At 37.1% G+C, this 22398-nt stretch overlaps 1 protein-coding gene across 3 annotated transcripts in view; it reads right to left on the bottom strand.

Annotated features, from left to right (window-relative positions):
- Window positions 1–22398, bottom strand: part of ccser2b (coiled-coil serine-rich protein 2b) — a 110229-nt gene that overhangs the window by 83429 nt on the left and 4402 nt on the right. For 2 of the 3 annotated variants that reach the window (XM_067430089.1, XM_067430091.1), the window contains exons 2-3: window positions 11053–11137; window positions 2221–3625 (exon numbers count right to left, since the gene is read on the bottom strand). In XM_067430089.1, the coding sequence (XP_067286190.1) occupies window positions 2221–3592 (1372 nt within the window). In that variant the 5' untranslated portion in view covers window positions 3593–3625; window positions 11053–11137. The remainder of the gene's footprint in view (window positions 1–2220; window positions 3626–11052; window positions 11138–22398) is intronic. The other variant, XM_067430090.1, reaches the window with a different exon arrangement.

The raw sequence follows: 22398 nt of genomic DNA on the forward strand, positions 1-22398 counted from the left end.
GGTCTGGAACGGTAAGTAATAACAGAATTTCATTTTTTTTTTTAGGTTTTTTTCAAATTATAACTGAATTTATTAATCAAATGTAAGAATTTAACAAAGATGATGCATACATTTAATAAGATTTTTAAAAAAATGTAGAAAATAATTTTTTTTTTTTTAAATTTAAGTTGGCCTATGTAAAAGCTGACAGAACACTGATGAGAATATTACTACAGAATCAATATATGTATACCACCAATTTATTTAAATTTGATTAAATTAATGTTTAAGTTGATATTTACAAGAAATATTGTAACTGTTACTAACTTTTAACTGCTGTAAAAAGCACCTTATTTGTTTAAAGTATTTGCAAACCATATGTTATTGCACTTTTGTTCATTTAGCAGCACTGTTGTATTCATTATTGAACTTTGCGCATACTGGCCCTCATTTATCAAAAGTGCGTACACCAAATTTCCAGCGTACACCTTGCGTACACCCAAACCCACGGTGACTTTGAGATTTATCAATATGGACGTTGGCGTACGGCACGCTCAAATCCTACGCCAGCTCAGGAGGTGGTGTACGCACATTTGAGTTAGTGGGAAAATGCGCAGAAAAACAATTCCTAACACCACAAAACGCACTGACAAGATATGTTATATGACCCACTGTTAAAAACCACAACAACAACATTTAGTGTTTATTTTTGTGTAACATGAACGTCAATGTTTAATTTGTGTGACTTTACCAAAGTGTTTGATCTGTAGGCATATGTATTCCTCCAGTCGCGAGCCTGTGCGCTTTATCTGACGTTTCAGGCCCGCCTGGCCCAGCAGCTGCGCACGGACTGGGACTAAAATAATTCAGACTGACAAAATAATAAAAATGGCCTTCTTCTTTTAAATAATAATAAAATCAATAAAAACGGCATTTTCTTCTAAATAACAAGCGTCATTAAGAATAATAATCATAATAATAATAAGAAGAATCTTACAAATTGTCATGTAATTATTAATGTGAATAAATCTTACTCCACATCACATCATCATCACTATTGTACACCCCAATACATGTGCCGTGATACGAAACTAAATGCTAATTGTTTCAAAACGTGCTGTAAAATAATGCATTGTGATGGTAATTTATCATCCAAACAGCTATTTAAACTGCTGGAGTGCGCTTCTCAACCCCCACACTAACAGTAGCTACTCGTAATTTGGGTCCATATTTTGTTTTTGTAAGCGCCTTTAATCCCACTCTTTAAACTCCCAAATAAAACAATTTCGGGTTTTTTTCCACTTCCCTGGTGATGGTCTCGATGGGCGCATCTCAATCATCTCAATAGTTCAGTAGTCAGAGCACTGATCAGGGAGTCAGCCCGTTGACTTATGTCCTAATCAGTGCCCTGACTAAGTGGACTAAAGAGATGATTGAGCGCGCCCGATCTCCACGTCGGAGAAGTTTCGTTTCTTTGCCGTCTTCTGTTTGTCCATGACGTAAAATGAGGGCGTGCGGGAGGCAGAAACTTGAATATATAGGGGCGTGTTATTCTAATGACGATCGTTTTCAGCCGCGGGATTTATCAAGGGCAAGTATTGCGTACACCTGAATTGCAGAGGTGCGCACAGTTTCATAAATCAGGCGATGAGAGGAGTGTAAGCATAATCTTACGCCAACATATACACCCGTTTCTACGCAAGATTGATAAATGAGGGCCACTGTGATTAATCGCGATTAAACATTTTAATCGTTGCCCAGGCCAGCACTAGATTATTCATAACATGACTATTTGTTGAATTTGAAATGTATTAAACAAAAATGTTTGCCAAATAAGGGAACAATTTTAAAGGCTCTATAAAAAAATAATATTTAAAATACATGGCACATAAAACAAAAACTCCCCTCAAGCCAGTCATAAATTATGTTAAATCTCTAATAAACAGATGTAAATCTACTATTATTATGAGTATTGCAGTAATCTGCAGGTAGCACAAAAAGACGGAGAACACCAGAGAGAACACCAAATTAAGCCTGTCATTTCATTCTTTAGAAAAATAAATCTTATTATAATTGTTCAAGAAATGCATGTAGTAACATTCTTACAAACTAGGGCACCAACGCTAAGTGCAGGAATCATGTATTACACATGCATTCTGAAGGTAACTAGCATTTAAACTGTCAAAGTATAGAAATTAGCATTAGTAGGTCTAATAGAAGTAGATCAATTCTCAATCACACCTGTGAGTCCCATCCCTGCCCAGTCAACAGATTTTGACAAGAAGGTGTGCAGGTCGGTCACCGATGCTTCCTCATTGCACTTGGTGATTAGAATGTTGTCATCTGTACATAGTCCTAAATGGTCTAACCCATCTTTAAGGACAGGCAGCAGCAGGGTCTCGCCTCCATTTCCGAGATTATCAAAGTCATCCATGTACTCTTCACTAGTATCATTATTCTCCACAGATGAGGACGATGACATCGACATATCATCCAATATCTCCAAGGAGGGGGCAAAAATACCTTCAACTTCTTTTACTTCGAATGAGATCTCATTTGGGGTAGTTTCAATACTTTCATTGCTACTTGTTGGTTCTGAACTGGTTTCTGATACCTGTGCAGGTTCTTGGATATTTTTACTTATTTCTGCTTCTTTTGGGACAGTTCCGGGGACAAGAGGACGGAGATGTTTGGTGATTGTTGGACGTGTAAGTCTATAACTGAGCACAGAGGGTTTCTTACCTGAAAAGCTGGGTAAAAGAGATTTCTTTATTGTGGTCGTTGGCAAAAGTTGATCACTAGTAGTTACAGAGGGCCTTGCAAACCCATATTTACCTACTTTCCCTTCGGATAATACTGTATTTGGCTGAATGAGGGGTGATCTAGCCACTGGAGACTGTACTAAAGGGCTGGGAAGATCTTTAGCAAGCTCTGTAGCTTTGTTATAGGAGAAGGAACGGGTTATAGGAGGTTTTGTGGGGCATGCTGCACTCTTGAATTGGGAGAAACTCTGAGAGTGCACTATGCTGTCATTGGACATGCTAGACTTGATGCTGTCATTGGACCGGGACAGTTTGCTCTGAAGGGTTCTTTGTGGGGATGCTTGGCCAAGACCAGACCCTGAAGATCCATAACGCTCATTACCACCACCGACTCCATGCAGAGTAGCTATACCATTACAGAGGGGATTCCCAGTGGAGAGGCGTTTGGGAGTAGCCATGCGGGGAATGGTTTTGCTAGGCTGTGGTACACTCCTGGGACAGCTACTTTGTGCAGTTGGAACTGCACTCTTACATTTAACTACAGCTGCAGGGGAAGGCTTTTTAGTCCCCATCACTGAGGACTGTGGAACTATATTTACACTACTCTCCTCATCTAAGCTGCCACAGTGTTGAACTTTATTTCCACTGTCCTCTTCACCCTTTCTCCAATTTAGGGATTGCACACGTGCCAAACTATTGTTCCTGCCTATAGGTCCACCTTTAGACTCCAAGGAGGAAACCGGGAGGGCAGATCCTTGGGGAAGGGGGGTTATGGTGGTGCCTGAGGGATGGGAAGCAAACTTGGGCAGCCTGGAGACCATGTTGAGCTGTTTGACAGCGTTCCTTTCCATCAGCTAGGTTCACCACCATGGATGTGGACAAAACTGCAGAAAGAGAGAAAGAAAGATGATGATTTTATAAAATACAATTATATTTTAATTCTATCACTTCCACGTCCATTGTATGTTGTGTATATATTCATGCTTGAAAACAAGCAACATATTTGATACTGTATAGTTGCATGCAGTGTTCTTAAAGTCATCTTTGATCAACAATATTACATATTTAGATGGTTTTTTTTTCTGTGATTTTTTTTTTAATTAATGTCATAAAATAGCTGGAATGTAACTTAACACCGTTGTTTTATTTAGTATGCACGGAAACCATGAATATGCCAAGAAAAAAATTAAGATAAAGCTTGGGTTTTATTATAGGAACAAGTTTTGTTTTTCATTTAATGTAAGAAAGAGGTTATTGTCTACTTTTTTGCCTGTCCACCATGATTACGGTGATGTGGTGTATCAATTTGCTTCTTCTCATCTTCTTTCTTCCTTGGATGCAGTTTATCATAGTGCTCTAAGATTTATATCAGATTGTAAACTTTTAACTCATCATTGCACATTGTATAACTTTGGAAAATGCATTGCTAATTATTCATAAAACCATTTTGGGGCTGTTGCCTTCATATTTAGGTTGTCTTATTCAGCAGAAAATTGTTGGGAAATTGTTGTCTCAAAGTTGTTATACTCTTTCTGTTCCGTTTGTTAGAACTGAATTTGGAAAAAGGGCTTTTGCGTATGCAGCACTGTCTGCTTGGAATCTACTCAAGATGACATTGAAATTACAAACTCCGGTTTCTATGGAACAATTTAAAATCTTTTATTCGGTCACTTGAAGAAGACTCTATGATGTGCAATTGTTTTTAAGTGTCTTAAAAAATGTCTTGTTTGGTCTTGTAAGTTTGTGTTTGTAATTGCTGCCTATTCTTTTCAAGGACTCTCCTGTGAAATAGATTTTTATTCCCAGTGTGATTATTCTGGTTAAATAAACGTCAAATAAAATCAAATGCAAAGTCGATGTATCAGAATGGTAATGCGTTTTATGTATCGCTCTCTACAACATTGGACACAACGTAATCAATATATTTATATATTTGTTTAAAAAAGCTACTTTTCATACTCTGCTTAGGTCATTTAATCAGACCTTTACTAAACGTTGCACATATCAACTCTAGACCATGCTGACAAAAAGTTATATAAAAGAATTTAAGAATTTTGAAAGTTGAGGTGATTCAAAAAAAAAATGTATATGTGCCTGGTATGACTATTGTGTTTATATCTTGTGTGCACAAAGTCCAAACTTCTCAAAACACCATTGCGAACACACTTGGTTTTTAATGAATTTTCTGAACTATCAGCCATTTCAGTTGCCCACTAGAGGGAGCAACAGAATAAGAAACCACCTTGTCCTAACCAGATGTGATGTGATTCCAGCTACAAGAAGTGTCATCCATACCAGACTCGACATATCTACAAGAAGAGACAAAAATCAACCACAAAAACCGAAGCCTATCTGATTAATGTGTGGTGAGCTCTCTCTGCAAGTGCATTTATGCATTCATGACATCAAGGCTAGATTATTAATGCTCTCTGAACCTAGACACGACCACAGCACAGCCGTAAATGTCAGAAGAGGCCATGTCAAATAGACAATCCCCTGTGAAGGCCTCGTCGACATGACTATCGGTACAGATCCTCAGCAAAGACCACAGACAAGTCCTTAGCACAGACCTTGATGGCCAGCTTTGTCTCCATGTGATGAATCCGATCTTTAAGCAGAAGGAACTGGATGAAATATTTTGAAGGAAACCAATTCACAATCTGACGTATGACTTGTGATCCAGCCTCAAACAACACCAAGTTGCTTTGTTTGGCCAGAGGAGAAATGGTCCCCTGACTGAGTCTGGTTTCTCCAAAGTTTTTTTTAATTCTCCATTCTGTCACCTGATGGAGTTTAGGTTTCTTGCAACTGTTGGCTCTGGCTTTTTTAGTTTGGGACACTTAATATGCAAAAATATTATTGATCTGACTATATTGACAGTATTTGATGAGAAAACCGACACTGTTTTCTGTGGAACTGCTTTATAGCCAAATGGAAATAATTTAATAATTGATGATCTGAAACAACACTGAACTGACTTCAGTCAGTTACAACCGAACTAAACTACGTTTGCATCATTGAATCATAATTTTCCTGTTGATCAATGTAAAGATACTTTGAAACAATCTGTATTGTATAAAGCACTATAATAATAAAGGTAACTTAATTATGTACAATTCTATGGGCTGCAAAAAGCGAAGAAGAAGAAGAACACTAACATAAGAAATGCCTATAGAATGTTGGTGCCTAGCCCCTAATATAATTAATAATAATAGATGGTTAAAACAACATTTGGGGGGTTGGGTGATATTAACCCAACCAATTATTTTATAAACCAATGTATTGGGTAAAATGGGCTACAACCACCATGGGTTAAAATGACCCAAATATAGGACGGTGCTATTCAGTAGTTATCAACCATATCTCTTGTCTGGCTATCACCAGACCAAGCTCAATTTAAAATTGAACATTGGTCTGGGGAGACTGCTATGTATTTTGAACTGCACCAGAGGCATTTAAAACAAGCATTATTTAAATGACACCGTATGCAATTGGATAGTCCCTTAACCAATCAGACCACAAGAGGCAAGATCAACAGGAAACGACCCACCGTTTCTGTCGTCATCAGGTTAAACCCGCAAATAGTGTGCCAGGTGGATAAGTTAGTCTGATATTGGGTCCCGCAAAAGTGTAACAGAAGCAGTAGAAATTATTGTACAGGTTTCCAGACTGAGTTGCAGGGGAAAATCAAATCTTCTTCAAAACAACTTTCCCTTGAGCTTTTGATATATAAAAGCTCATGGTAATATAAGAATATCCAGAGTTTCAGAGCTGAACACTTTTTAAACCTTGTTAGTCAAAGAAAAGCTTTTATAGACACCAGGCCCAGCAAACACTCTTGTGCTTCATAATTACGTCATTGTGCGACGAAACACCGTCTATACAGCGTATCTAATCCAGTAGCCCCGCCCACCGACTCATGAAGGGCTCGTGCTAGCCAACAACAAACTATTCCTGGTTGTGGAAGAACACAGCCGCTGCATAAGCTTCCTTCTGATCCTAATATTAAAAATGTGTGGTTGAACTTTATTTTTAATGAAGTTCCAGCTCACGTGGGGAAGACATGACGTTCACTTAATTTCACTGCGGAGTCGTTTGTAAACAAATGCTGGATTTGGATCTGACAGGAATGGTGCAACACACGTATGTGAGTAAAATGTGTTTTTAATGTAATAGTATTGCATTGTTATAGATCGTTTTGCTTATGTGTATGTGTCTAACAGCATACCTTTATCACGCTGGACTCAGACACGTATGGGCCAGGGCTCGCAAAGCCCAGCAGGCCGATGAATCTCATTATATTCCGTTCTTGTTCTGCTATTCTCTTTCTTTTGACATCTGAAGGGCGGCGTGCGGGCGTGTATGTGTGTGCGCGCAGTTCGCGCTTATACTTTCCGATCTTGCGGGCTATGTGTACTATAAAAATAACAGTCCAATCAATCATGGGTCGATGATAAATAAATCATTGTGTTTGTTTGATAAAGACCTTTAAGACGAGCCCTGTGAAACAGAAAGCACAAGCTTGTTTCCTGGGTTTTTATGTTGTAGTGCTAAATATAACGGTAGAATTATGTTGTACAATCAGTTGGGACCCGATGTGAGATCCACCAATCAGAGAGTTTCCAGAAACTCAGTTGATTTTTTGATTGGTTAAAATGAAATGGAAAGTATTTTCTGTTTTTTGGGGGGGCTTGAGCACCCACGGGATCAGCGCCTATGGTTGAACACTTAGTTCTAGCTGAACATAACATCTTAGTCCTTGTCCTCAGGCTTCCCCTTGCTTGAAGGGGTGAACATGAGGATGTCATGCAGTCCTTGAGGCTTTGAAATTGCAGGCCAATGATATACAATGACTATCTTGACATTTCAACACAAGGAGTTATCATATGAGAGGCCCACACTTCCAGACAATACTCTGATTAAGATAAGCGGGTGAAAGCCACGTGTGTACTGTGATGAAGATTAACCTGACGCAGGGGCACAAAGCATTATTCATTCTATTCATTCATTATGTGACAAATGTTCAAGAGCAATGTTCGTATTAATGAATTCACTGGAGGGATAAAGCATGACCAAGTGAAGATATATTTGTTAAAAGTTGGTGGATACAAAGTATCTATTCAGGACCAAGACAAAGCAACATGCCCTATGATCAGCTGAGATACTTCTGTATTGGAACCATGTTATGTGTATCACCCATTCAAACCTCTAAAGAATTTGTCTATAGTTGCAATAAAAAATTTTGCACAACATTGAGGGTGAATTATAGACCGTTCCTCCCAGCAAATCAGTTTCAGTTCATCAACATTTCTGGGTTGTCTTGCTTACACAGCCTTCTTCGGGTCAAGCAGGTCATTCTTTGCATCGTCCAAAGTTCTCATCAAGTAATCAGTTACAAAATGTACTATGGTATTACAAAGAAATTTAGGACATCATACCATGGTGAGTATTTTAGAATTCTAAGGTGCATGAATTTTACAATCATTTATTATTGGACTTGGTGGTATGCCATGCATCTGTAGAAATGTATCAACTGTTAGAGATTCTGCTATACCAGTTACATGATAGATATACAGGTGCTGGTCATATAATTAGAATATCATCAAAAAGTTGATTTATTTTACTAATTCTATTCAAAAAGTGAAACTTGTATATTATATTCATTCATTAAACATAGACTGATACAAATGTTTATTTCTTTTAATTTTGATGATTATAATTGACAACTAAGAAAAAACCCAAATTCAGCATCTCAGAATTTTTTTAAATTATGATACGGTTCAATATTGAAGACACCTGGTGCCACACTCTAATCAGCTAATTAACTCAAAACACCTGCAATGGTCTCTCAGTCTAGTTCTGTAGGCTACACAATCATGGGGAAGACTGCTGACTTGACACCTTGCACAAGGAGGGAAAGACACAACAGGTCATTGCAAAAAAGGCTGATTGTTCACAGAGCTCTGTGTTCAAGCAAATAAGTAGAGGTGAAGGGAAGGAAAAGATGCGGTAAAAAAAAGTGTACAAGCAACAGGATAACGGCACCCTGGAGAGGATAGTGAAAATAAACCCATTCAAAAATGTGGGGGAGATTCACAAAGAGTGGACTGCAGCTGGAGTCACAGCTTCAAGAACCACTATGCACAGACGTGTGCAAGACATGGGTTTCAGTTGTCGTATTCCTTGTGTCAAGCCACTCTTGAACAACAGCAACAGAAGCGTGTCACCTGGGCTAAAGACAAAAAGGACTGGACTGCTGCTGAGTGGTCCAAAGTTATGTTCTCTGATGAAAATGAATTTGGCATTTCCTTTGGAAATCAGGGTCACAGATTCTGGAGGAAGAGAGGAGAGGCACACAATCTATGTTGCTTGAGGTCCACAGTCATTGATGGTTTGGGGTGCCATGTCATCTGCTAGTGCAATACGGTCAACCATCGGTCAAACGGTCATCGGTTAACATTCCTAGGCAGGTGTTAACTTTACCAACAGTCTTGCTTGAAAAAAGGTTCTAAATAAAATAAAAATGTAGTCCATACTACCTTTATTTGTTTTGTATATCACTTCAAACTGCATTTTCACATTGCAATTTTGTATAGACTATTCATAAACTGAATTAACAGAAAAATTGCTATATCGTTATGCATATTGTTATCGGGATATCAAATTAGCTATATCGGGATATGAATTATTAACCATATCGCCCGGGCCTAATCCGAAGGGATCACGCGCTTTCAGAGAAGCGACTTGTGCACATTTTGGTGTGTAGGTGTGTGTCAGACAGCGCAAGACTGCAAGTTGTTGTTTTTCGCAAGTTATTGCGTTTAATAACTCTTTTTAACATGAAGCAAGTCACATAAGTAACAGTCGTGTGCCCAGTCTATTCTCTGCTATATGCGTCACAGCTTTGACTTAAAACGTAATTTTTTTCACAATGTTGAAGTAGCCTATTAAAATCATTCATATATTGCAATATGCATATTGCGATATATACATTTGTGATATTATGATCATTTCGATATATTGCGCAGCCCTACCCAGGAGTGTTAGCGCCAATGGAATGGCGAATGTGAATTCAGATATACATGGGCTCCTGACTATTCTACTCTTGATTAACAAGCAAACATGGTAAAAGAGTTAATATTTTATGTATTTCTTTATTTGATTTTTGTGTGTAAAACTGTCTTTTGTTGTTTTTGTTGATGTCTTGTTTTCACAGTTTCTCAGATCAATGAATAAAAATGTATGGACATCAGTAGTTCAGTAGTCGAGTAGTTACATGCACACAATATGAAACATTCCCCGCTATTTTTATAAAGCTGCGTAAAGGCACACGTTTACTCCAAGAACAAACTCCACGATGGAAAACAACGATAGACAGATGCCAAAGTCCCGGTGCTTTTACGCCATGAAGGAAATCCAACACAACTTTGAAGGGACCGAGCAAAACATGAAAATTGTTTCTCAGTCATTTTTTTCACGTATATGACTACATTCTATCTCTGTTATCACACAACAAAAACACAGCTCCAATCACAGCATTCTCAATTATGCCATACTGGTTCCTACTGCTGGTGCGAATGAAACCAGGAAAATGGCCCTAGATGTTCTCAGCAACTAGGGCCAGATGGTTACCTATAACTAAGTTCTCATAACTGTAAAACGTGTATTAAGTATTATACTTGAAGAGTTATTTTAGGGTTGCTGCAACTTTATATGCAGCATTAATATAATAAATTAGATATAGGATTTTACAATGCCTTTTATCACACAGGTAACCCAAACCATTTTATGAATTTCACAGTTTAGTGTTAAGCTACATTGTGAGGCTTTTTTTTGCACTGTCCATTCAGTTGTTATGAATACTGTTATCTTTTCCTTTGTGTCCATCAAGTTCCAACAAACTGTCCATCCATTAATCTATCTTCTTTATCCACTGTAGTGTCACAGGGTCTTTCTTGGGCCAAAGGGAACTGACATCAACACAGGGAAAACAAGTAAACGCCTCAAAAAGGCTTTGAGTCAGGTACCTTCTTGTTGAGAGGTTGACACTGAGACACTGTGTACCCAAATATAATGCAATTAGATGATGTAAATCGATTTTGAGAGCCAACCCCCAAAAATCATATTCTGGTCTGGAAATATGGTTCAGGTCTCTCCTATATTGTAAGTCTATATATACAAGAGCACATGTGACAAGGAATACTGTCATGCAAATATTCCAGGAAGTTCTCTTTTATCCTGCTGAGTCATTGAAAATAGTGATGCTGTGCAACCCTCTGGATTGAATGATTGAAGATATAAAACTACCCACCTTATTTTTCATGAAAGATCGGGCACAGCCATTTGTAGCTTGAATGTGTCTGGCTTCCGGTGTTATTCGCTTCCAGTTATTTTACCTGTACAAAAAAATAGGCCTACTATTTAAAAACATTAAAGGGTAAAACATACCATTATACTGCTTTATATTGCAAACTTTCAATTAGTATCATATTAATTGTATTATAATCAATCAGAAACACACCCGATTATTATATAGCGCAAAACGTTTTACCATTTCTGGCTATTTGTTATTCTTCTAGTCATGCGCTAATTAATCGAAAGTCTTCCACATTATAAAAAATAGCTTGCTTCCACACTGCAAAATAAGGCGGATACAACTACTATAGCTGTTTAAATATTTATCTACTGCTAAGACTCATATTTGCTTTCCCTCACTATTTGCGTTTGTAACGTATGTTGTGCAAGAGTTGTGTATGAGTGAATGTGTTTGCAGTCAAACTCCCAGGCACACCCACACCCACACCCACATGAGGTGGAGCACATCGATACATGCATGAGACATCAAATACTGTCAGGCAAAGACTGACAATAAAGACAGAAAGAATGACAGACATACAGTTCTCATATTTCTGATACACACTCATTGATAATGTGTCAGAAATATATATATATATATATATATATATATATATATATATATATATATATATATATATATATATATATATATATATATATATATATATATATATATATATATATATATATATATATACACACACAGGTCACTTTATTAGCTACACATGTTTAACTGCTCATTATCTCAGATATCTAATCAGCCAGTACATGGTAGCAACTCAATGTACGTAGGCATGTAGATATGGTTAAGGCAATCTGCTAAAGTTCAAACTCAGCATCAGAACGGGGAAGAAAGGTGATTTGAATGACTCAGAAACTGCTGATCTACTGGGATTTTCACACACAAACATCTCTAGGGTTTACATAGAATGATTTGAAAAAGAAAATATCCAGTGAGCGGCAGTTCTGTGGGGGAAAATGCCTTGATGATCCTAGAGGTCAGAGGAGAATAGCCAGACTGGCTCAAGCTGATAGAAAGGCAACATCAACTCAAATAACCACTCGTTACATTCGAGATATGCTGATGAACGCACAACATGTCGAACCTTAAGCAGATACAGCAGCAGAAGAACATATCAGGTGCCACTCCGGTCAAGAACAAGGTTCTGAGGTTACACCACACATGAGAAATTGGACAATAGAAGATTGCAAAAATTTTGCCTAGATCGATGAGTTTCGTTTTCTGACGGAATGGTAGGGTCAGAATTTGGTTTAAAAAACATGAAAGTGTGGATCCATCCATGTCAACTTCAGGCCGCTGGTGATGTAATGGTGTGGGGGAAGTTTTTCTTGGCACACTTTAGTCCCCTTAGTACCAGTTTTGCATTGTGTAAATGCCACATCTTATGGCTACTTTCAGCAGGATAAAGTGCCATGTTACAAAGCTCAGATCATATAAAGCTGGTTTCTTGAACATGACAAAGAGTTCACTATACTCAAATGCCCTCCAAATTCACCACATCTAAATCAAATAGAGCACCTTTGGGATGTGTTGGAATGGGAGATTCGCATCATGGATGTGCAGCTGTCAAATCTGGAGCATCTGCTTAATGCCATCATGTCCATATGCCCATTCGTATTTACATGTTTTAGTACACCATGCAATTGTCCAGCGGCCCAGCCATGACTTCCTTTTCCAAAGGAGTATAAAAATGAGGAAACAAAAAAGGCCAAATTTCCTGAATCATTCTTCACAATAAAATCAAAGAATATAGTTGTGATGTGCAGCAAAAGATTGTTGAGCTTCACAAAATAGAAAGATGCCTGTAAGAAAATAGCTAAAGAATTGAAAATTCCCATTTCCACCATGAGGGCAATAATTCATAAAAATAAAATAAAAAGTAGGCTTTCTGACCCCAAGAATGAAATAAGCTCTGCAATTATCCAGCTGTGACCTTTGGAGACTCTTTGTCCACTCAAACTCTACATATAGGACAATATAGATGCATGTCCACTTCCAGGCAGATTTGTAACATCTTTAGTTGATAGGAACTTCTTAGCACCTACATCACATGTTGTTTGGGAGGGTTTCAAGAAAAATGAAACCTTAGAAACAACTGAAGTTGAACAACTTTCATTTCTTTCATCAAGAAACAAACTCCAGCATATTCAGCTGTCAGACACGACTGGAACTTCAAAAGGGACCTGATTCTATGAAACTACAAAAATAGCTTTTTAGCAGCAAAACCACCAGATGAGGTTGGAGCAAACAGGGATAAAAAGTACACCATGCCCATAGTTAAATATACTAATATTAATATATTTAATGTTGTGAGCCTATTATTTTGCTGGAGGTCCTGGACATCTCATTCAGAAACATTGTATCATGGATTCCAGCAAATGCCAACAGATTAATATTATATATATATATATATATATATATATATATATATATATATATATATATATATATATATATATATATATATATATATATATATATATATATATATATATATATATATATATATATATATATATAACAAATATAAATATATAACAAAAACCTGACCGCTTCTGCTAGAAATCTTATAATAGGCCATTATTGCATCTTCCTTCAGGACAACGATCCAAAAGCAAACATCAAATTCAACACAAAAATGTGTCACTGAGCAAAAAGTGAAGCTTCTGTCATGGCCATCCCAGTTCCCTGACCACAACCCTATATGAAATAAATGGGGTGAACTGAAGAGAAGAAGTACCAACATGGATCTGGGAATCTGAAGGATTTGGAGAGATTCTGTATGAAGGAATGGTCTCTGATCTCTTGTCAGGTGTTCTTCAAACTCATCAGGCATTATAGGGGAAGACTCCGAGCGGTTATCTTGGGAAAAGGAGGTTGCAATAATTGGGTGCCAATAATTGGAGCCAAAAATTCATAATGACATTTCTCCTTTCTTTTTCTTCCTTTTTTTATTTGAAAATATATGGATGTAAACCAAAATATTAGCTTATTCATTTAGGGTATTATCCAGTCTTATGCCTCTTTCATCGTCGCTCAATTCCTGTGACACAACATAAACATAAATTATGATTATTCTGTATATGACAAATTGTGATGTTGCTCTCTATTATATGACAAATTGTAACTAATCTCCACTTTACATCACGCCCTTAATAACAAGTTCTTGAATTGTTTGATGCATATCCCAATCTGTTTTTACAACTTTTTCCATGTTTCTTTGAAACTCACAGATGTCATGTAAATAATTTCTGCTCAAATACATAATATCTACTACCACCTAGCCTTTCACAAAGCACAGACAACATAACCACAACCTTCTAGAAGTTACAAACCTGCTGTCACAGAAAAGAGTCTTCCATTACAGGTGTGAAAGGTTAAAGTTTAGCCTAAGGCATGCTGATAATGATACTGATTTGAGATACTGAGAAATATTTCAACAAAAAGGGGATTTTTCCTTTTTAAAATGTGCCTTGACAAAATTTGCCTATACAATTCACTAGCCTGACGTGATCATACTCAATTCTAGTCAGAATATGAGTCTGAAACTGCTCCATTGGGCTGTGATTATGGGGCGTGTTTCAACCAAACCAAGAAAGACCTCAATTGGATAGACCTACAACCAATCAGAGCAATGAAGCGATGCATTACGTTAGTACAATGCACCGTGTTGCCAAGTCCGCTTTTTTTTCCTTATTGCGGGTTGTTTTCTATGTCTGCGGGTTGAAGCGACTATTATGTGATATATAGATCCATGAGTGTGAATTTTAGCAGGCAACCTTGCCAAAATAACACATTTTACCCCCCAAAAAACATTTTTTCCCTTTTTTTCACCACACTAGCTATTTTTGACAGGCGATCTGACCAATAATTTGACCATTCGTCGAATCCGCCATTTTTGTCCAACAAAGCAGTCAAGAGAGTTCGTAGGTTGACATCGGTGGACTTGAACTTGAAAAGCGGTGTGTACTGACGTCTTTCCGTGGTTGAACCAAGTTACTATTAAAAGTAACCTGCTCTGTGCTGTCTGTCAGTGCGTTGGTATCCTCTTTACTCTGCGATGTGTTTTTCACTGCGTGAGAACGATGTTTGGTGTGAGAGCGTGGATTGTCGAACACAGCAACAGTAACTAGAGGGGGTAGATCTTTGCGAACGGTCAATTATGATTAGAGTGGCAGATATTGATAAATAACTACGTAATTCCATGTACACTCTAAAAACTTATACTATGATTTACTCAATTTTTTTGGTGAAACATTTTTACACTAAAAAAATTGAGTAAATTTTAAAGCAGTGAAATCAATTATAGACACCATAAGAACTGAGTAAATGTAAGTAAAAAAATTAAGTAGATCTGAGTAACTGCATTTGTTACATTAACAAATTCAATTGAGTAGAAAAAATTGGGTAAAAAGCATTTAAAAACCAATATTTATGACTAATATGAACTGTTTTTATTTATGAGTATTACTAACTTGTATAGTATAACTTTAATTTCCTCTAAACCTTTGTAAAATACTCCACAGTGCACACAAACAAACTTATACATGACATGGCCTTTATTGTTGACGAGTAACGTTACAGCATATACTGTTTTGACAAAGAATAAGAGTTATTTTACAACATTTAAAATCATGTAACAAACATTTTAGAAGTAAAAATTAAACATTTAAAAGTAACAGTTAATTAAAGTGTAATCAACCGGTCTGTTATCCCATTTCCACCGTATCAGCGCTGTTTCTCGAGCCTGAGATGGACTAACGTTAGCGGTCTGCGGGTGGACTTTGAACTTGAGACCGCTGTCCTGTTTCATTCGTAGCTGAAAGATGCTGCGAGGAGGCGCCAGACTTCATAACCTGAAAATAAACAAACAGTGCCCAGTTTTAATAAGATTTTATCATCCAAATTCATTATATTCATTATCTTTACGAATAAAGTTGCGTGTTTTGAGCAACACAGCAGGCGTTTCAAAGACCAACGTCACACGTTAACTTAAGGTGACTCACACTGTCCCTGTATGTTGTTTTGAATTAAATAAAATGCCTTTTAGCACAGTAATGATTATATAGATAAAACAAAACATACAAACCTGAATTTCACAGAGGAAATGCCCCAATTCTGCGACGCTGAGAAGAAGAAACTGCTCTGGTGACTGAGGAGAATTCAAATATCCGCACTCACTCAACCGTCGAGCTGACGTCACGTCAGAGGGTGGGGGAGGGGCGCATTGTTTTAATCGAGTAAATTTACTCAATTTCTTCAGTGTGTGTTAAATATTAATAATCTTGATTTTAATTAAGTAATATTTGTGGTTCTTGAAACAGATCGGTTTAATTCTCCATTCTCAAATATTTTGAAATAAATTTCACAAATGTATTAAGTATATTTAAAATAAATAATTGGCTATTTGAATACTAAATTATTTTAGTGAAAAAAACTTAAATATAACTATAAATTTTAGACAAAATTAACTGTTGGATTTTTAGTCAATTATTTTGGTATGTTTAACTTAATAAAATCTCTCAATATAATTTACTTGATGGTTTTAGTTAATAAAGTTAATTATTACTGTGATATTTACTAAGCCACTGAATTATTTTTTAGAGTGTAGTTCCTTGCACAATACTGTTATGACATCGAAACACTTTTACCATAGTACATGATTTTGTAAACTGATATATTCTGATGTTTGCATCCCATAATTAGAGGTATGCCTTTTCTAATTTAGTAAAAGTGCTTGGTAGCTCACCTAGTACAGCACTGCATTTGCAATGCAAACCTAAGTCTAAGTCCCATGAAGAACGAGTCACGATAAAATAGCTCAAAGATTTGTACAACCAAGCCATGGCATTGATGCTTCGAAGAAATGTACATTTATCTCTTTTGTTAACATTATCAGTTAGGTTTAGGGTAGGGCTTCAAAATCATTGAATTCAGGTATCCCAATCACTTCTATGGGCAAAAAAAAAAAAAAAAAGAATGGAAAAAAAAATGGAAATGATTGGGTTGATCTCAGGAGCTCAGTCATTTTCAGCGTGGTACTGTAATAGTTGTTTACCTGTGCAATAAGTCCAATAATGAAAATTTCCTCACTACTAAATATGTGACCAGTCACGGAAAGTAGGGACACAAGTTGGTTCTGGAGCATTTTGAGTTATTCACAGATTCTGAAAGTGTAGTCTCCAAGCTTTCCAACGATGTGTAACACATGGAAATCTGATAATATTTGGAGAAGTTGTGGCCATCTGAATGTAGGCATTTAGAAAAGTTTAAACGAGAGAAAACAGCCTCTAAAGTTTTGCAGTTCTCCCCTGTTCTCACCTGCTGGGAGTGACAATAGGGCTCATTTACATCTCATTTAGATAAGCCATACCCCTTGTAAAGCTGCATGGTTGCTAGTAACGACAGACGCAACGGGAAAAATCGGACCGCATACTATTAATAATAAAGGGTAGCAAATGCTAACATTACCATCTAAAAGCCCATTATAGTAATGTTTTTTTTTTTGGCAAGTTATACAATGCTAAAGATTACAATTAAAATTAAGAACAATAAGTAGGTGTGGGAAGGTCTAAACATGAGATAATGTGTGTGTTCTTAGAATGAACACAAAACGACAAACTTTGGTGTTTATGGAAACACACCCCATAAGAAACAGAAAAGTATTCTTGCAAATCCCGTTGCCTCCATTGAAATAAGTTGTTCGGGCACACTTTCTGTTTGCCGGGGTCTACTTAGTGGATGTACTGTGTGTCTGTTTGAAGGGGATAGATTCAAATCTCTGATCGATTTGAGTCAAAACTTGCAGCTTTCCCCCTACACTATAGCCACGATTACAGATTTGACCAATTTCTCTGTCTTTATCCCCGTAAAATGTTACTATCGATATAGCCTCTGATTTCTTACGGTCCAACTCGTCTGACGCCAGTCTGATACATTCTTCCTCTTCTTCATCTTCGCTCAGTTGTAGATTAGGGTATTATTCAGTCTTATTATGCCGCTTTCATCGTCGCTCAGATCATCTCTACAGCCGGCCAGAGCGCTGCATAAATAATTAGTCACGCGTCCCTTGGAGGGCGGGGCAATAACAAAAGCCAGTATGGAAATACACACAGACAAAAAGAGGCGATTTCAACCTCAAAATGTACTTTTAAATATCCCATTAATGCCATCTCAAACACGAGCTTCTTCGTGATTTCAACTAACAGATTCTGCAAAAAAGCGAAAATCACATAATTTGAAAAAAAAAAAACGCTTCTTTCTCATTTTGCTCGAAAGTAGAGCTGCAGACTTGTGTCCCTGGTTTCCGTAACGGGTCACATATTCCACAGACAACTGTTAGTGGTATTATAAACAAAGTGTAAGCAATTGGGAACAACAGCAACTCAGCCACAAAGTGGTAGGCCACAAAAAAAATCACAGAGCGGGGTCAGCGTATGCTGAGGTGCACAGTGTGCAGAAGCCGCTAAGTTTCTGCAGAGTCAATAGCTACAGAACAGTGCAAAGAGAGCTTCATGGAATGGGTTTTCATGGTCAAGCAGCTGCATCGAGTGTTGCAAAAAATACAGACCACGATACCAAATCGGTACAGAAATGTAAAAAATGTGACGCTTTGAGCGCTGTTGAGCTGTAATTGTAAACACCTCTGACTGGCAATTATGCCCCCACGCTCATCGGATGTGCCTTCTTATAGGATGGAAATATGGATTTGCAACAGTCACAGTCAGTGTAGAGTCAACCCTTGTGTCAGGTGTAAGCCTATAGCCCTGCTAAAGGTGAAAACACTGACAAACAATTAGAGGTTGCATGCTAAACAGGGATGATGACCCCCAGGTCCCCTTCAACTGAGGTGTTACGTATCACACAGCTCTTTATATAGCTTATATATATTCTATTTCCACTGTCTGAAAATCATGTAGCAGTCAACAGATCTGATTCGTATCAGAGATGATGCACCCTCCAGCCTCCATGAAAAAAGGAAGTATGTCATCTCATAGTCACAAGATTGTTATAAATCGGACAAATTTATAATCCACACCATCTCATGAGATGTTCATTTCATCACATTATCTCCCAGAACATTTTTATGATCAACAGAATAATATTGCTACAGAAGAATATAATGTATTGTACACATTCAATGGGGGGGGGGGTGAGGGGGGAATGGGGAATGGGGTTCTCAGTTTTAAAGAATTTAAACAAGCACTATCTATGTTGAGTTGTTGACTTCACTACAGCAGGCAAACTTCACAGCTTTTTTCATCTCACACCTCTCTGGCCTTATCAAATGGTTTAGTCTAAGAATCTCATCAACTTTTCATAATGGGGGTGGGGGGTTTCGAATGCCATAATATTCAGACACCGAACTCATATCTGTCAACTACCAATCTGAATATTTGGGGTAGAAACACAATATTAGGAGACCTTTAGTATAGAACAATAAAATGTCATCAGCATGCACATATAGAGCAAGATTAATCGCACTTTGGCAATTGTGCTTTATGCTGAAAAATAGAGGAATTGAACTGTACAACGGATGGAGCCACAACAACAGAAATGTTCAGGATTGGTCATCTTTCAACTGGGACATCCTGAAATCATACAATGTGGTATTAAACATTTAAGTTCTTTAAAGGGTTAGTTCACCCAAAAATGAAATTTATGGCATTAATGACCATAATTTTGTTCCACGCCCGTATGACCTCCGTTCATCTTTGGAACACAGTTTAAGATATTTTATATTTAGTTTGTGAGCTTTTCTGTTCCTTCAATGAAAGTGTATGCACACTATATTATCAATGTCCAGAAAGGTAATAAAAACATCATCAAAGTAGTCAATTTGTGACATCAGTTACATAATTAGAAGAATTGAAATTACATTTTGTTTCAAAAAATAACAAAAACTACGACTTTATTCAGCATTCTCTTCTATTCCGGGTTTGTTTTCAATCCTCAAATAAAGATTCAAACGGTCATGAATCAGCGTATTGATTCACGATTTGGATCATCAATCAATCATCAATCAATACGCTGAATAGAATAGTATGCATACACTTTCAATAAGGACCAGAAAAGCTCTTACGGGTGTGAAACGACATTAGGGTAAGTCATTAATGACATAAATTTCATTTTTCATTTTTCATTTTTCACTTTAAACTAACCCGTTAAAGTTGAATGGATTGTGATTGAATGTCAACGTATTTATCATTCATCAGCTGGAGAAAAAAAAAATTCTGAAAGTGATTATTTTATATTGATACTGATATTGTTCTTCTGTACTGTTACAAATATTATAAATATTGTTATGTATAACATGGTATTTTAATGTCAGTTGTATTAATTTCAGTTGGAAACAAAACAAAATGTATTAGTTTAGTGTACAATTCTCACTATTAACTACTTGTTGCTTATTAGCATGTATTTTACTATGATATTGACTGTTTATTAGTACTTATGAAGCACATATTAAAGGGTTAGTTCACCCAAAAATGAAATTGATGTCATTAATGACTCACCCTAATGTCGTTTCACACCCGCAAGACCTTCGTTCCTCATTGGAACACAGTTTAAGACTATATTTTAGTCTCAGAGCATAATGCAGTCAATGCCCACTATACTGTCCATGTCCAGAAAGGGAATAAAAACATCATCAAAGTAGTCCATATGTGACATCAGTTGGTTGATTAGAGTCTCTTGAAGCATCGAAAATACATTTTGGTCCAAAAATATCAAAAACTATATTTTATTCAGCATTGTCTTCTCCTCCATGTGCCTCCAAAAAGAATCAAACGGCAATGAATCAGTGAATCGATCAACGATTCGGGTCGCCAATGTCAGGTGATTTCAGCAGTTTGCAGTAAAGTGGGTATTGACTGCATTATGCTCTGAGACTAAAATATAAAATATCTTAAACTGTGTTCCGATGAGGAGCGAAGGTCTTGCGGGTGTGGAACGACATTAGGGTGAGTCATTAATGACATCAATTTCATTTTTGGTTGAACTAACCCTTTAATGCCTTATTCTGCATGACCATATTCTACATCCTTAATCTTACCCAATACCTAAATTAACTACCTTGTAATTAGGATAGGGCAAATTTTATAGTAAATAGTGAATAGTGGACCCTAATCTAAAGTGTGACCATATCTTTTTTGCAGATTTACAGAAATGTATAAAGGCACATTTTTCCATCCAAGGACCAAATTAATCAAAAGTTGGAGTGGTACAGTGCTGCCCATAAAGCGATGGCACTGAACATATCGGCTAGCAAAGTCATCTGGTACTACCTTGTTTTTAAAAGATACACTGATTTAAAAGCTACAGTCTCTCTCTTCCATCTAAACAGACACTAGAGTAGAGATGATGATACACAGGGCAACTTTTTTGAGCAATGTTGCCGGGCGATGTTGCTTGGGCACTTTCCTTCTGAGAATGGGCAACAAATTTATATCTGGATACTATAGATACTATAGTCATGGGCCCGTGTCTCATCTAGTTGCCCGTTAACGGCAACATTGCCCAGCAACATTGTACAAAAAGTTGCCCCGTGTATCATCACCTTGAGAAAGATACAAAAAAAAAAAAAACAAGATTTTTCCAATATAATCTTCTCATTGTTGCTTTTTTTCTGCCTGCACTTCTTGGGCTGGAAGAAGAGGTGACTCTTTTGAAAATCACACCGAAGTCTAATATTTCTTTAGACAGAGAAAAGTCTAGTGAAAAGACTGAATCTAACTTGGTAAAGGCTTTTGTTGTGTGTATTTAATGGCCCATGGAACGCTGAGAAAACAAAGCAATATGTAAAGAACACAAAGCCACCTGCAGGTTTAATTTTCCTTATTTTATGTTGCTACCTTTGTGGATTGACTTGCTTTATTTCAGAGCACCAGACCTGAGCAAAACACCTGATGAGCAGACAATGGGGCAACAAAGCTGCTTCAAGCTAAGTTTGCATAGTTCGACTGAACTAAACAAACAAGTCGCAATAACGAAGCCACTGTGCAAATTCACACATGCCCACATCAAACAATGTTTGAAAAAAGTAAGGTAGATTCTCCTTTAGCAGCAACAACCAACACACATTTTCTATAGCTGCTTAGAAGACTATCTCAACAATGAGGGTGGATTTTGGAGCATGTCCCTCCACAAATCAAATATCAGGTCATGCCGTTGCATCTCAGTTATGTTATGGTCAGGACTCTAACTTAGCCATTCCAAAGCATGAATCTTTTTCAACCATTCTTAAACTGATTTACTTGTTTGCTTTGTAATATTGTT

Source organism: Pseudorasbora parva, chromosome 21, assembly GCF_024679245.1.
Source record: "Pseudorasbora parva isolate DD20220531a chromosome 21, ASM2467924v1, whole genome shotgun sequence".
Lineage (NCBI taxonomy): Eukaryota > Metazoa > Chordata > Actinopteri > Cypriniformes > Gobionidae > Pseudorasbora > Pseudorasbora parva.